General features: G+C 46.2%; 1 protein-coding gene across 1 annotated transcript; it reads right to left on the bottom strand.

Annotated features, from left to right (window-relative positions):
• Positions 1–9,299: 9,299 nt before the first annotated feature.
• On the bottom strand, positions 9,300–16,251 carry LOC308149231 (high-affinity choline transporter 1-like; the record flags this gene model as incomplete). The annotated part of the gene is made up of 8 exons (XM_080520913.1): positions 9,300–9,824; positions 11,377–11,594; positions 12,095–12,248; positions 13,480–13,623; positions 14,521–14,669; positions 14,757–14,912; positions 14,997–15,110; positions 16,068–16,251. 8 exons carry the CDS (start codon positions 16,249–16,251, stop codon positions 9,300–9,302), a joined length of 1,644 nt encoding a protein of 547 aa, XP_080377039.1.
• Positions 16,252–16,967: the final 716 nt, after the last annotated feature.

Below are 16,967 nucleotides of genomic sequence, written 5' to 3'. Positions count from 1 at the left end.
AGCAAGGCGTCCACTTGACGGTCAACGGAAAACGACGAGAGAACAAAATGCACGAGGACGTCCGTGGACACCGTCGCATGCAGTAAACAGCCTCGGCCTGGACGTCCAGTAAAAAAAAAAAACACGCGGGGAAACCGGAACCGATTGGCTCCGGTCCATCGAGCTATTATAGTCCCAGCAGGCTGGAGGTCGGCCATGTTTGTTCCCCTCACTCTGTGTTTGTGTTCCTGTACAGGACAGGTGACGCGTCGCGGCGCTCCAGCAAACTGTCGCAACGCGACCGGAGCCAAACTGTATTTGGTCATTTGGCCAGAAGTTATTTCTGGCGGCCCGAGGAGCCGGTCGGTGCGTCGCTCTCCCGTTTCCCCCCCCCGATCGGAATAAACAACAACAACAACATCCAACGCAGCGACGTGGGGTCACGACCTCTGCTGGAAGAGAATGGACTCCTCATGATGGCGAAACTCGTCCGTCTTCCCGAGTTTCTTCTTCTGGATCTGATCTCGCAGGTCTTTGAGGCTCAATTCAGGGTTTTTATTTTTTTTTATTTTTGCGTCATCACTTCAAACTCGATCTGTCGTGTGAAAGTGATCGGACCCGATTTTTTTTCGGGCCCCAGAAGACGACGTGAAGTCGCGCCGCTATTTACGCCAGTCGGCAACGCGGTTTCCAGATGTGACTCGCCGTTTCACCGTCTAAACCAGCGTTTTTCAACCGCTGTGCCGCGGCACACTGGCGTTTCCGCGAGATCTCGTCAGGTGAGCCGTGGGAAATTATCCAATTTCACATTTTTTTCAAAAAAAAACATTTGCTCTCACAGCCGACAGTGTTGCAGCGTAATCATGTATAAATACTCTTCACCACTAGAGGGCAGCACAGAACTTTGCCGGTGAAATGTAAAGTGACAGACGTCAGTGTGGTTCATCTCCACCTCCTGCTACCATCTTGTATCAAAGTACTGTGTCAGTGACAGTGATGGAGAAGTTTTTGAAAAGGAAGAATGTGAACCAGGATCTCAGCTCTTCATCCATCAGGTCCAGGTTTCACACTGAGGGAGGCACTATTAAAAAAAGGACTTTGTTTCTGGATTTACTTGATTCCTGTTGATAAAACTTTGATGAGAATGACTTTATATTGTTAATAGACGCTACAGAGTTTCACATTTTAACATTTTCGGGTGGCGGTTTCCAAAGAAAAAAGTGCTCCTTGGCTCAAAAAGGTTGAAAAACACTAAATTATAGCATCAAAAACAACACATTTCTTGGTGCTTTTCAACAGACGTGCTCGTGTTTGTCTGTCTTCTCTTCCTGCCAGGATCTCAGTTCTGTGTTCATCCAAACAGGTCCAGGTTTCACACTGAGTGAGTAAAAATTTAAAAAAAAAAGAAATTGGGAAATACTTGTATACGTGTATGTACATCGTCCTACGGGAACACAAGGAGAACTGAACTGAGCTGCACAGACGAGCTGTCAGATTTACGAGTAGATAAAAAAAAGTGTTTGTCACAAGCAACACGGGCAATCTTCGAGATCTGCCATTCCACGGGGGACGTTGTACCGAAAACTCATGTAACAGAACAAGTATTGCAGCACTCAGGGTGGGTTTTTTCCACTTGGGTCGAATGCACTTTAGGTTTTTGTTTTCTTTCCCACCTGGAGTTTCAGCTCCCGGGACCCACATGGAAAGAACCTATATAAACATACATGTTTTAATATAGGTTTTGATATAGGCATTTAATATATGTGACATATATAAAATTGGCCGTTTTCCTATATTAGATGTACATAAATGCACATATATGTGCACATATACATGCATACAGGTACTTATATAGGTACAAATATGCACCTATATGTTCTTCTTACATAATTGTTTTTTAGTTACTTCTTAGTTATTGCCTTCATAATGTATGACAGTTGCCAAAGTGAGATATGGGCTATATATATATATATATATATATATATGTGGAAATAAAGAAGCAGTACAGGAGACTTATATGGCCTGTATATTCACATATGTGCACCTCAATTTTGCCTATATGTGGCATATATATGCATATATGTGCATATAAACTGCTTATAGGTTTCTTATATGCAGGATTTGACGGCTCCGGCCTGCTGGAGGTTGGCGTGAGAGCGAGTGAACACCGGTCGTCGGGGTTCACCGTGCGGTCGGAGACAGGCCGGAGAAATTTATCTGTGGAGGACGTGCCCATGCAACTCATGCAGCCCCTCCCCCCCCCCCCCCCGCTCCCCTCCGCCCCAATGACACAAATAGTTCCAAGATTGCCGTCGGGAATTCAGCTGTGGATTTTCACCCTTGAAGTTTTCTTGAACGTGGTATGAAATAGCCTTCAACAGCCATAACACACTTCAAATGTAGAATTTTTTTTACTCGCTGTGGCGCAAAGTATGTTTATATTTTCCCAAAACTGAACGAACTACTAAAGTCTCGTGAGCCTCGGATCCCCTGATGATGGTCCCGGACTGGCCGGAGAGCGGTTTGAACAGTGAGTAAATAATACATGATGGAGTCAGCATTTTTGTTTGTTTGTTTGTTGTTGTTTTTTTTATTTAAAAAGTGTATTGGAGGATTGAGGAGTGTGGCTTCGCCAGCAGCAGAACCATGGTTGATGATCCAAGGCGCCTTAAATAGTCGTACTCAACCGGATGGAACCATTAAAAACTCCACAGGTGATAAAATTTAACATTAGTTTAATAAAATCCTACCAAAACAAAACCATAACTTTAAGTTAATGAAACAAAATCCACATTAACATAAAAACCAAACAGCTAAATAATAAACCAAATCCTAAACGCTGTTATAACTATGTGCAAGGGGAAGTGTAAACTCTCCTCTCACACAACATCAGCAACTAAAAGAAGCAGCCAGTGTTAAATGCACACATATTGCACTTTGTTCAGTTTATGTATTTATTGTCGTGACGCATCGCGGGACGACAACAGACGACTCGACATGCAAGTTAAAAACAACAATTGTGCGCAAATGGCGCCATAATAAAGTGCTGAGTGCTTAAAAGAGGAACGAGCCGCCCAAGTCTCATCATAAAGCCAATTTTGATGAAATCTTCTGTTCAAAAATACAGTAAAACATCCAGAAAACCATTGCATTCTGGGTGTTTTCACAAACTCCCGCTGACGCCACGTCTCTGGGGATCGTTGGATAGCTTGATAGTTGGATAGCTTGATAGTTCGATAGCTTGATAGTTGGATAGCTTGATCGTTCGATAGCTTGACAGTTGGATGGCTTGATAGTTGGATAGCTTGATCGTTCGATAGCTTGATAGTTCGATAGCTTGATAGTTGGGTAGCTTGATAGTTGGGTAGCTTGATGGTTGGATAGCTTGATGGTTGGATAGCTTGATGGTTGGATGGCTTAATGGTTGGATGGCTTGATAGTTGGATGGCTTGATGCTTGGATAGCTTGATCGTTGGATAGCTTGATCGTTGGATAGCTTGATCGTTGGATAGCTTGATCGTTGGATAGCTTGATCGTTGGATAGCTTGATAGTTGGATAGCTTGATAGTTGCATAGCTTGATAGTTGGATAGCTTGATAGTTGGATAGCTTGATCGTTGGATAGCTTGATAGTTGCATAGCTTGATAGTTGGATAGCTTGATAGTTGGATAGCTTGATAGTTGGATAGCTTGATCGTTGGATAGCTTGATCGTTGGATAGCTTGATAGCTTGACAGTTGCATAGCTTGATAGTTGGATAGCTTGATAGTTGGATAGCTTGATAGCTTGATAGTTGCATAGCTTGATAGTTGGATAGCTTGATAGTTGGATAACTTGACAGTTGGATAGCTTGATCATTCGATAGCTTGATAGTTCGATAGCTTGATAGTTGGGTAGCTTGATGCTTGGATAGCTTGATGCTTGGATAGCTTGATGCTTGGATAGCTTGATAGTTGGATAGCTTGATGCTTGGATAGCTTGATCGTTGGATAGCTTGATCATTGGATAGCTTGATCGTTGGATAGCTTGATCATTGGATAGCTTGATCGTTGGACAGCTTGATAGTTGGATAGCTTGATAGTTGCATTCCAAACAATCGTGCGGGAGAACTTGAAACCACAACAAACAACACAATGAAGTGGCATCAAAGTGTCGTCACAGCAACCGGTGAGGGCGTCATCTTTACAGCTGGGACCTGCTGCACTGGCAGCACATGAACACTTCAGCTGGGACTTCATCCTTCCTTCTGCATTGTCCGTTTTTGTATTCGTCCTCTGCTCTTGTCCTTGTCCTCGTGTCCCCGTCCTCGTGTCCTTGTCCTTGCTTTATGTCAACTGTTTGAGTGGCTTCAGTTGTCAGTGTTTAGAGAACCGTGTGTGTGTGTGTGTGTGTGTGTGTTGGACAGGACCTCTGGTCTGGTATTATATATATATATATATATATATATAGAGAGAGAGAGAGAGAGAGAGAGAGAGAGAGAGAGAGAGAGAAAGAGAGAGAGAGAGAGATCGAGATCAGTGTTTTTCCATCATGTGTCAGCTGTGTGTGTGTGTGTGTGTGTGTGTGTGTGTGTGTGTGTCTTGTTATATCCCAGTTAATTGAAATGTGCGATTGACATTCTAACCACACAGGAAGGATTGAAGGCACGACTGCAGTACAGGAGGAATCAAAATTGCAGATGTCAGTCATGAGGTGATTATGGAAATACATTTTTTTTTTTTTTTTTAAATCAGTTTGTCGACGGGTGAGAATCAGTCTTGAGCTCAGAAAGACACGACGACAACAGAAGCGTCACACCAAACTGTGGTACTGGAACCTCAAGTTGTCTGACTCGTAGTGAGTATATTGTTCTCCGCTGCAGCGTGTGTGTGGTTACGGTAACGGAAACACAACAGCGCCCACTAGTGGCCCGACGACATCATTTTCAGTGTGTTGTGGAGGAAGTCGTCTTCAGAACTTTGCCGAAGGATCGGGAGAGAGATTGCACTGGGGGAGAGCAATGATGTGACGAAATGTTGGGGACATTGCTTCATGCGTGACACACACACACACACACACACACACACACACACACACACACACACACACACACACACACACACACACACACACACACACACACACACACACACACACACACACACACACACACACACACACACACACACACACACACACACACACAAGCCCCTGGTTCCTCTCGTCAAAGTGACGGTGGTTGAAGGCCGTAAACAATCTGCTCCCGCTGCAACTCGAAGCAGGTGTGATATAACCGAGGCTATTACCCTATGAGACACGGGGGTGGTGAGGGGGGGGGGGGTTGATGGGCTCATGGGCTCATCTTTCAGCCACTTTCACAGAGTTCTTAAAATAAAAGCACTGCATACTCAATAAATACAGCCCTGTCTGTAAATCCGCAGCTTATATCTATTCAGTAATCTTAACGTTACGTTTGATCTCCTGAATGATCGGGAAAAAAAGGGGAATAAAAGGTGTAACGAGACACTTCAGTATGAATAATTGATGCAAATAGATGAGCCGAGGTTCAAGTGGGGATAAAGATTACTGCATGTCATTGAACCTAACATGACCAAGGCAGGGAGATGAACATCCGTCCGTCCATCCATCCATCCATCCATCCATCCATCCGTCCAGCTGGAACTGGGTGAACTGAAACATAGACGCTGATAGGAAACAGAGAGTTTTGTGTGCAAGTTCAGGATCGTTTTGTGGCCGTTACCAGACGATCAGGTCACGTAAGTCAAACGCGCCGTGAAAGTGGACGACAGGAAACGTGAAACCGGCGGGGAGCGTCCTCCAAGAGCAGGACAGGAGCCAAGAAGACAGACAAGCACCTGGGAGATGCTGACTGACGTCTTTCCAAAGTGACTGAGCCTGTCGGTCGGACCGTGGTCGTCAGCGCTTCTTCAGGCCACGTCCGCACGACGAGAAAAACGACCTTTTTTCTCCCCAGCGTTCTCCAAAATAAACCTCCGTCCACACGTCACTATGAACTCGACTCAACACGAGGCTTCAGGGCTGCAGTGCACATGTCAGGCCTTTAGGGGCGCTGTGACTCATCAAACACACCAAAAACACAAAATAAGACAGAGCACATGGAACTTTAGAAGTAGATCCATCAGCAGCTTCTACTTCTATAGGTCTATGGCCCTGCTCCTCCTGCTGCTAGCGTCGGTAGCTTCTAGTTCTGTACGTCTACGGCCCTGCTCCTCCTGCTGCTAGCGTCAGTAGCTTCTAGTTCTATAGGTCTATGGCCCTGCTCCTCCTGCTGCTAGCGTCAGTAGCTTATAGTTCTATAGGTCTATGGCCCGGCTCCTCCTGCTGCTAGCGTCAGTAGCTTATAGTTCTATAGGTCTATGGCCCTGCTCCTCCTGCTGCTAGCGTCAGTAGCTTATAGTTCTATAGGTCTATGGCCCTGCTCCTCCTGCTGCTAGCGTCAGTAGCTTATAGTTCTATAGGTCTATGACCCTGCTCCTCCTGCTGCTAGCGCCAGTAGCTTCTAGTTCTATTGGTCTATGACCCCGCTCCTCCTCCTGCTAGTGTCAGTAGCTTCTGTAGCTTGTAGCTTGATTGATAGCCCCTGATTGATTGTGGTTATTTGATGACATCACAGACCGTGGTGGGGGCTTTGCCATCTCGACCCCGGGGGGAGTTTGCATGTTCGGACCCGTGCATCGTGACAGTTAAGCAACGATGACAGTGTTCCATCTCCATCGGGAGCTTCAGCATACAAGCGGGGATTGAACCGACAACCTGAGCCACAGCCGTACAAGTTTTCCCAGCTGCTTATGTAAGACGCCCATCAATCTTCTTTAGTCTGTTTATTGGACTTCCTCCTTGGGTTTGAGCCAATGGCTGATATTGGCTAAAAGACAAAGACATGCCCACGGCAGGTTGTCAGTCAGTCGCCGGTTTCAACAACTGAGAGACAACAAAAAACTAGAGACACATTTATTCACACCGAGAGCTAATTTATAACCACCAATAAAAATGGTCACTGCGAGGCCAAGCGCACGCAAGGCAACCCGTTATTATCTTTATGTGCATCACGGTCATCACTCAAGTTCAAACCAAGCACAATCATCCGAACCGCGGTATGATACGTAATCCGAGCACGATGAAAGCAATCTGGAAGCTTTTCAAGCACAGCCATTCAAACCAAGCCCCCCCCCCCCTGAGTCACCACCTTGTCTTGTTGACAGCACAACTTAAGCTTTTAAAATCTATGTTCCAATCATTATCGGCTCAGCGAGGCCTTAGCGAGGATCCACTTGTGACAGGCGGAGGGTTAAACAATTTGTTCCTACAAGAAGTCACCTAACAAGTGACAGGCTCCTTCAGGTAGAAGACCTCCGCGGATCAGAAGTGAAACTGGCATCTGCCGCTCGGGCCACGTACCCTTGATTCAACCCTCCTTCTCGGGATAACATGACCTGGGCGGCGGAGGAACGGCAGACACCTCGCGCTGTGATGTAACATCAACCGGGCTGAAGGTTGCATGTGTGTGTGTGTGTGTGTGTGTGTGAAGAGGTGCTCACGGCATCTTTTAACCTTTATCTCAAGTGTATGGCAGCTGTCTTTGGGGGCTTTAAATACAGAGCTTCCCCATCCGAAGGGGGCCGGTCGGCGGCCAAACAGTTAAGGAACTATTCCTGAGTTCTGGGGGCAACAATCCAGGGCGTCAGTCACGGCAGCGCATTGGCCACGCCGCGGTGCGGCGCGGCGCGGCGCTCATGACAAAGAAACTTGAGTATCGAGGATTCTTGTCTAAATTTACGATCCGGGTCTATAAATTCTCGCCGGTCAAAAATAGATTGACCCACATTTTGGCTGGGCGACCTTTTTAGGCCCTACACTACCCTATCCATCTGTGCCGTGAGCGTTTGGTGACAACCCCGTGCTGACCAAAGGTCAGCTCGAGACTTCCGCCCGGGAGATGTCATCCCGTCTTTACAGGTGACACATCCAGCTCAACGGGGGTCCGCCGTCGCTAACAACCGACGAGCGCCGGCCGGCATCGGGAACGTAATACGCGAAGTACGCCGCTCGACGGAAACGATCGACGAGGTCGGCGAAGAGACATCTGCTGAGAAGCGTCCGCCCGTCGAGGCTTGTGTTACGCTTAGGAGCGGGCAAATTTAGCCCGCCGAGGACGCGGCGGGATGATTTGTTGACGAAAATCATTACATAAGTCAAACATGCGTGAAGAAGGGAGGAGCCGCGGGGCCGGCGTGCGACACGGAATATGGACGAGCCATAAAACCAGTGTCTGAATGACACGTGAAGGTACGGCACAAAACGTTTATGTATTGAAGAAAACTTGGATCTGATGTTGTGGCCCCCCCCCCTCGCAATATTCAGGGTTAAAAAAAAAATACATTTAAATATTAAAAAATTTTATAAATCTGAAAATAAACACACCGATAAATCTTCCTCGTATTACTTTTAGAACCTGTTGAGAATAAAATAGAAATACTGTATTTATCCCTGAGGCATATTTACATTACACAGCAATGTTTTCAAGTGATTTCTTTACAAAGGCAACAAACAGCACCCGCTAGTGGCCACAACATGAAAACGACATTGTTTTCAGGGTGTTTGGTGTTTCCGTGGAAACGGATATGGTTTTCAAAATGTTGCCTTGAAAACACCAAAACTTTTCTGAAATGAAAACGCAAAAAAAAAAAAAAAAGTATTTCATTTTCCATCGTAACATTGCCGATGGCGTTTTAATTTGAAGTTTAGTTTGTCGCGGTATGTTTGGTGTTTGGACTGATCTCACGCTCTCCAGGACGCCACGTTCTTTAATGACTTTAATGATCCTTGACGAGAACTGGTTTTGTTTCAGGAGTTTAAAAAAAACAAAAAAAACAGTGGTGGTGGTGTAGGATGTGCTTCACAGCACGCAAAAGGTGGCTTCACAATAAAACCCAGATGCTTTTATGGCTTCAACCGTTGACCGTGAAAGGGTTCGAGGTTATGACGACCGCAAAACGCAGCAACGATGTACCGTTTAACTTCATTTATTCCGTTCAACATCAAATCTGTCGTCACATTCGGTGATTTGTAGAGGCAAAACCCGCCGTTTCCACTTGTTTCCAGATTTGTGGCTCCGCCTCCTGTGACCTTTCATCTTGTTTTCCCCAAAATAAGGCTGCCGGCCTTATTTTTATATTAAGAAGAAAGAGAACGATGCAACTCTTCTGCATGAAAGTGGGTAAAGAAGTGGTCGTCTTTAACCACAACAAGAGGTTAGAATTAATGTTTCTGGCTAAACTGAGGGACGACATCGGCGAGGATTCAGTCTGCGAGCGGCAGCGGCTGCAGTTCCACTGCCTCGCTTCCAGCTCCTTCTCGCCTCTCCGTTGCGGCGGCGGCGGCGCCCCCCTGCCGCACTTTGAAAACGTCCCACCTCTCGGGGAGCGCGCCGCGGTCGAAGGCGCACTGGGCCAGCCAGGAGAAGAGCAGGATGGCCAGCGAGGTGCAGAGCATGGTGACGGTCCTGACGGGGGCCTTCTGCACCAGGACGCCGTCCACCAGCGTGCAGCCGGGGAGCCGCAGGGTGACGGGGAGCCCCACGGCGTTCTCCCCCAGCAGGACCCTCAGGGTCAGGCCGGCGGCGTAGCCCGCCGCCGCGCCGTAGCCGTTGGTCACCGGGAAGAAGAGCACCGTCACCAGGTGGGGGAACACGAGCGTGTAGGACACGTCGGCGCCCAGCAGCCACAGGACCAGCGTGCTGTCGTAGAAGAGGGTTATGGACGTGCTGATCAGGCCCACCGCCACCACCGTGACCCGGATCACCAGCTGGACCTCCCAGTCCGACGCCTGCCAAAGAACCGGACGGGACACAGGCGGTCGTCACGGGCCCCGTTTGCACGACTTTTCACAGGAAAAAAAAAACCAGAGACCTTCATTGTGTCTTGGGGTCCGTCTACGCGACGGTGTGCGAAGTTTCAACGCTTCAACTCCGTCTCCGTGGAAACGTGGCAAACGCAACCGCTACGGCCATACATAGTGAACTAGTAGTTCTGCACGTGCTCAGTAGAGACAACCGGAATGTTTCCTCCAGAGTGTCATGGCTCCATACTCTCCTGGGACTTTTATTTTGACAGTCACCATAATAACAATACCAACTTGGTCGTCTGTCCACGAGAATGTCTGTTCTCCCTTTGTTTTTGTAGTGTAACCACAATAAACAATAACAAACAACAGCACCCACTGATGGTCATATATGGTAACTACGTCATTTAAAAAAACGTTGCGTTGTAAACGAAAAAGTCTTCTGAAACGACGTGTTTTCATTTGAAAAGTCACGGAAACGGAAACGGAGCAAACGCAACTGCTACGGCCATACATAGTAAACTAGTAGTTCTGCACATGCTCAGTAGAGACAACCGGAATGTTTCCTCCAGAGTGTCATGGCTCCATACTCTCCTGGGACTTTTATTTTGACAGTCACCATAATAACAATACCAACTTGGTCGTCTGTCCACGAGAATGTCTGTTCTCCCTTTGTTTTTGTAATGTAACCACAATAAACAATAACAAACAACAGCACCCACTGATGGTCATATATGGTAACTACGTCATTTAAAAAAACGTTGCGTTGTAAACGAAAAAGTCTTCTGAAACGACGTGTTTTCATTTGAAAAGTCACGGAAACGGAAACGGAGCAAACGCAACTGCTACGGCCATACATAGTAAACTAGTAGTTCTGCACGTGCTCAGTAGAGACAACCGGAATGTTTCCTCCAGAGTGTCATGGCTCCATACTCTCCTGGGACTTTTATTTTGACAGTCACCATAATAACAATACCAACTTGGTCGTCTGTCCACGAGAATGTCTGTTCTCCCTTTGTTTTTGTAATGTAACCACAATAAACAATAACAAACAACAGCACCCACTGATGGTCATATATGGTAACTACGTCATTTAAAAAAACGTTGCGTTGTAAACGAAAAAGTCTTCTGAAACGACGTGTTTTCATTTGAAAAGTCATGTAAACGTAAACGGAGCAAACGCAACGGCTACGGCCATACATAGTAAACTAGTAGTTCTGCACATGCTCAGTAGAGACAACTGGAATGTTTCCTCCAGAGTGTCATGACTCCGAACTCTCCTGGGACTTGGTGCTTTTATTTTGACAGTCGCCGTAATAACAATACCGACTTGGTCGTCTGTCCACTAGAATGTCTCTGTTCTGCCTTTGTTTTTGTAATGTAACCACAATAAACAATAACAAACAACAGCACCCACTGATGGTCATATATGGTAACTACGTCATTTTTAAAAATCGTTGTAAACGAAAAAGTCTTCTGAAACGACGTGTTTTCATTTGCAAAGTCATGTAAACAAGGTCCCGCCTCCCACCCTCACCTCGGTGCGCAGGATGTTCTTGTAGATGTTCTTGGAGAACATGGACGTGGCGGACAGCAGGCCGGAGTCGGTGGACGACATGACGGCGGCGGCCACGGCTCCGATTCCGATGATGGAGATGTAGGAGGGCGTGAGGTACTGGAGGGTGAGAGGCAGGACCAGGGCGTGCTCGCCCCGGACGTGTGGCGGCGGAGAGCCGTACCCGGTCAGGTTCCAGTCTGACCGAGACGGAAAAGAGCATGAATTCGTACAGAGACTAGATCGACTTTCAGCTTTCAGGTACGAGGGAGACGAAAAAATAAATCCGCATAAAACCAAAATAAATATCAATATTCTCAGATTTTGATTTCAGAAATTTCTTTAAAAAAAAAAAAAAGAATTTCTTCTTCTGCTGTGTTTTTTTTTTTATGTTTTAAAAGTTTTCAATGAAGTATTTATATATTAACAGCAAACCCTCACTGTTACAAATGACATTCATAGTATATACATCTTGTATTCTGTTGTCACATTAACTATTATTTATTCAGTTATTACAGTTAACAACAGTGACTTTTTCAACCTTTCTTAATTTGGAACATTTTCTGTTGATAAAATAATATATTATTACTCGTTTCAAATTTTTGATTTGCATTCATCACCCCCCCCCCCCCCCCCCCCCAAAAAAAAAGACAGACAGATTAAAAGTAAACCAAACGTTTGACTACGTGTGACTGTGTACCGGTGGAGGCGGCCACGGCGCCCACCAGCGCCGGGGGGATTCCCAGGATGGAGATGAGCAGGGCCGCGGCGTAGCAGGTCAGCTGCGCCGTCCGAGACGAGCTGGAGGACAGCGTCCTCTGGTGGAAACTCTGGAACGAAAGACTGCCGAGGGCCTGCAGAGCAGAGCAGCAAGAGGAGGCAACCTCAGGATTCCTCCTTTTTAAAGTTGAATTTACTCTCACAGTTTTTTTGTTTTTTTTCCAGAGCTGAAATCATTTCAAAAACAACATATTTAACTCTTTTTTCCCCTTTTTTTTTTAACAACTCCCCTCCACCACTGTTAGGGGCAAAATTTCCTGGAGAGGATTAGGGCCACTGTGGGGGGGAAAAAACCCTGATTTCTGACTTTTTTTTCTCAGAATTCTGAGTTTAAAAGTCAGAATTCTGAGGAAAAACATCAGAATTCTGAGAAAAAACATCAGAATTCTGAGTTTACAAGTCAGAATTCTGAGTTTAAAGTCAGAATTCTGAGATTTAAAGTCAGAATTCTAAGATTTAAAGTCAGAATTCTGAGTTTAAAAGTCAGAATTCTGAGAAAAAACATCAGAATTCTGAGTCTACAAGTCAGAATTCTGAGTCTAAAGTCAGAATTCTGAGTTTAAAGTCAGAATTCTGAGATTTAAAGTCAGAATTCTGAGTTTAAAGTCAGAATTCTGAGTTTAAAGTCAGAATTCTGAGTTTAAAGTCAGAATTCTGAGATTTAAAGTCAGAATTCTGAGTTTAAAGTCAGAATTCTGAGATTTAAAGTCAGAATTCTGAGTTTAAAAGTCAGAATTCTGAGTTTACAAGTCAGAATTCTGAGTTTAAAGTCAGAATTCTGAGTTTAAAGTCAGAATTCTGAGAAAAAACATCAGAATTCTGAGAAAAAACATCAGAATTCTGAGTTTAAAGTCAGAATTCTGAGATTTAAAGTCAGAATTCTGAGAAAAAAAAGTCAGAAATCAGGGTTTTTTTCCCACATTGGCTCTAACCCTCTTCCGTACTCGCGGTCCGCGTGAAAGAGTGGATAAAGAACACGGCCCAGCCAGCAGGCGATGGAACAGAGTCCTTGATGGGGGTGAGCTGTGGAACTGTAGAAGACCCGGGGAAGGACATTTCAGGCTGATCTCGACTCCGTCAGCATCACCCGGCTCAGGTTTCCTCTGACATTGATCGACCTCTACGGATCGGGCCAGAGCGAAGTGATCTGATGTAGCGTCTCCCAGACGGTTCTGCACGCCGGCAGGTTCCGTGGCGTTCAGCCTCCGCAGGTCAAAACCAGGCGGTACACAGGATGACGGTCTCACCGGAGAACATGTCGGACACGACATAAGCCGTCGTTACGGGCTGGACGAGGAAGTTTACCAGCATCAAGAAGTCGTCGAGCCACTTCCAGACGTCGCCGAGCTCCAGAGCGCCGACCCAGGGCTCCTGGAAGGTGCGGTTGAACGCCGTCTGGGCGATGCTGACGGACGTGGTGTTGGTCAGAAGGAACGGGACACACAGCCACTGCAAACACAGCGTTTCAAACCGTGAGCTGAGTCTGCAGGATGTCACACCTTAAATGTCCAGTGCTGCAGGGAAAACATGGAGCCCGGGGAAAAGAAAAAAAAGCTCTTTTTGTGTCGATATTCAACTTTTTGATACCGAGGAAGACGCTTGTTTTCAGGTGACGGTACAGTATTTTGACTTTTTTTTAATGGACTTCACATTTCCTTCGACAGAATAGACCAATAAATGGTTTCACGCAATCTTTAAAAAAAAAAAAACAGTTTAAATTCTAAAAATGAAACAGCTTTTTTTCAAAAATACACAAATTTGCTGACGTGTTTCGACAAATCGCCGCTGAAATCACCAGAATGTCAAAGAAAGTTACTCTCAAATTCTTCTCTCATGCTGTATCTGATCACATTAAAAGAACAGGAAACACATGAGCGCAACAGGACGGCGGTCAAAATGCACATTTCTGCTGCAGGAAAGTAGGATCTGTTTGTATGCCGGCTGTGAGAAGACATTGAGCTCTTTATACATTTTCAAGCTGGAGATTTCCGTTGGATTACATTATTACTAAATAGTGTTTTGGGTTTTTAAATAACCCTCAATAACGGCATCACTCATCTTCCAATGTCTGAGAATTCATGGATCGTGGATTCATGCACGGGAAGCAACAGGCAAACTCCACACAGGAAGTCGGTTTTGGACGTCGTGAGACTTCCCGTCTTCTGTTCATAATAACGGACGACGGTCAGGTTTCTGTTGACACCCCTGGTCTTTCCCCTGAAGTGGATCGGGTCCAGCTCAGATCCTAATAACCCGCCTTCTGTCCACCATTTTCCCACAGATGTAAAAGGAATGGAATAGAAAGATGTTGGTCCTGTCTGATAAACGAGAATCCCCGACTCTCACCAGACTGATGAAGATGAGGATGAGCTGGATGACGTCGGTGTACGCCACCGAGTAGAGGCCGCCCAGCAGGGTGTAGACGATGGCCACCGCCGCCGAGATCCACACGGAATAGCCGAACGGCAGGTCCAGGATCACCGTCATGGTGGCGCCTGTCACAGACACACACACACACACACACACAAAAAAGGCGTGACGTGACGGCGTGGCGTGACCGCGCGGCGGACCGCCGTACTCACCCAGGCCGAGCAGCGTGCAGGAGACCCAGAGCACGTCGGTGAGCAGGCACGGCAGCACCAGGGCGGTGCTCAGCAGGCGGCCGTACTTCAGCTGGATGGGGTCCATCATGGTGACGTACTTCCGCTCCCGCATCGGCTTGGCGAAGAACAAGCCGCCTGGCACAGCGGGCGAGACGTGAGCCGTCGGCTAGACGCGTCGGCTAGACGCGTCGGCGGCGCGGCGTCTCGGCGGCGTCTTACCGATTACGAAGGACACGGCGTACTGGAGGGGCATGAGGGCCCAGACCAGGCCCAGCCTGGGGTGGTACACGGCCTCGGCGATGCCCAGGATGAACCCGCCTCCGACCCACGTGGCTGCAGGGTGAGAAGACGGCGGCGGCGGTGGCGGCGGCGGTTTCACTTCTTTTTAGAAACGTTTCTCGTTCACGGCGACACATTTTGAAAATGAGGCTTTCAGACAGGTTAGAAACGTCACTGGAAATGATGTAGTGAGCCGGGTGGGCCACTAGCGGGTGCTGTTGGGACACTACGGACAACCGATTAACTATTAAAACTACCAGGTTCCAGGAGAATGGAGACTGTCTTGACAGTCATTTTCAGTTTCTCTGGTAAACAATTAAAGTGCCATTAAAGTACTTCCGGGTAGCATTTATTAGAAATGTCATTGTTACAAAAATACCTAAAATTATACATAATAAATAGTCATTTGTCGCAGATAAATATCAGGATGGTCCACGCCTGGAATGAAATTACCGGGATTTTTCTTGACAGAAAATAACTACCCAAAAATAAGAAAAAGAGTTTTTGTTTACACAAGAATGAATTTTGGTTAAATACCTGATCAGCAATTAAAAACGAGGATTGTAATATCAATAATAATGATTTTTGGATGACCCCATAGTTATTATTGTTGTTATACTTGTGTTGTTGTTGTTTTTTTCTGTGTTCTTTTGACAGATATGTTTTAGCTGGTTTGTCCGCTTGACTTTGTGTCTAATCTCGTAAATAAAAATGTGTAAAATGGAAAAAGGAGGAGACCCCAGGCAGAGTAGCTCCTGCAGAAAAAAAGTTCAAGCGCTAATGATTGAAGCTCCATTGTCGTGGAAACGGACCCTCAAAACGACAGTTTCAAAACATTGCTTTGGCCTAAAACGTTTTTTTTTTTTTTTCTATTAAATTCAAACGTACGTTAAGCAAACGCATCCTGTCAGCAGAAGCAGCCAGTAAAAATAGTAAATAAAAAAAAAAAAAAAACATTTTCACAACAATTCCCTCTGCTAATTTTCCACGGGGGTTTCCGTGTGCGTTTACCCGTCATGGTGAAAACTCCCACCAGCAGGCTGATGTTTCTGTCCCCGAGCAGGACCACCTCGGTCCGCTCTCCGGCGCTCTTCCTCTCCGTCCTCCGGGCCTTCCTGGCGGCCCACAGCCCCGTTCCCAGGACCAGGAGGTAGAACAGCACCACCGCCACCACGCCGGGGACGTTGAGGGCCATGATTCCTCGCCGTGCTGCACCGCCGCTGGAAGGTAGAAGATGGTCTGGCACGGCGGCGGCTTATCGCACGGCGTCGTGGCGGACAAAGGTCACCAGAGATAGCGGGGGACGTGGGGGACGGGGGAAGGGGGGGCGGGGACAGGGGCCGGGATGTTTGTGGACCTTTCACCAGAATCCACACAAAAACAGCTGCAGCGACGCAAAGAGACGCTTTTCCTTCTTCGGGATTTCTAAAACTGTCATCCGTCTCGTATGACGTTTTCAGAGATTCGCCTTCAACTCCCCAATTATTTCCGACGACAGAGAAACTTTCTGAAAAGTGACTGCAGCTCGTCGAATTCCTGATTCTGGACACGTGCCAAAACCAAAAGCGAAGGCAATTTATTTAATGCATTTTATTTATTTTTTTATTATTGCAGCCTAAGTTTTTAGTGTCAAATTTAATTAAAAGACGAAAAACTAATAAAGTTGCATCTACATGGTGCATAAAGCTGCACAAGAAAATGTATCTTACTCTTATTTTCGATTGCAAAATGATACCACGGTATTTAACACGAAACCCAATTTGTTTTGATACAATCAGTCTTTATATATCGGTATAGATGTCGCTTCATCAATCAATATATTTCCATAAAAAAACACAAGTGTATAATATACTAATACAAATACAAGCATAACTACATATCTATAGATGGATAGATGTCGATACTTTTCAA

This window comes from Blennius ocellaris, assembly GCF_963422515.1.
Source record: "Blennius ocellaris genome assembly, chromosome: 3".
NCBI lineage: Eukaryota > Metazoa > Chordata > Actinopteri > Blenniiformes > Blenniidae > Blennius > Blennius ocellaris.
The sequence above is the reverse complement of the archived record's forward strand: the minus strand, read 5'-3'. Positions and strand labels throughout refer to the sequence as shown.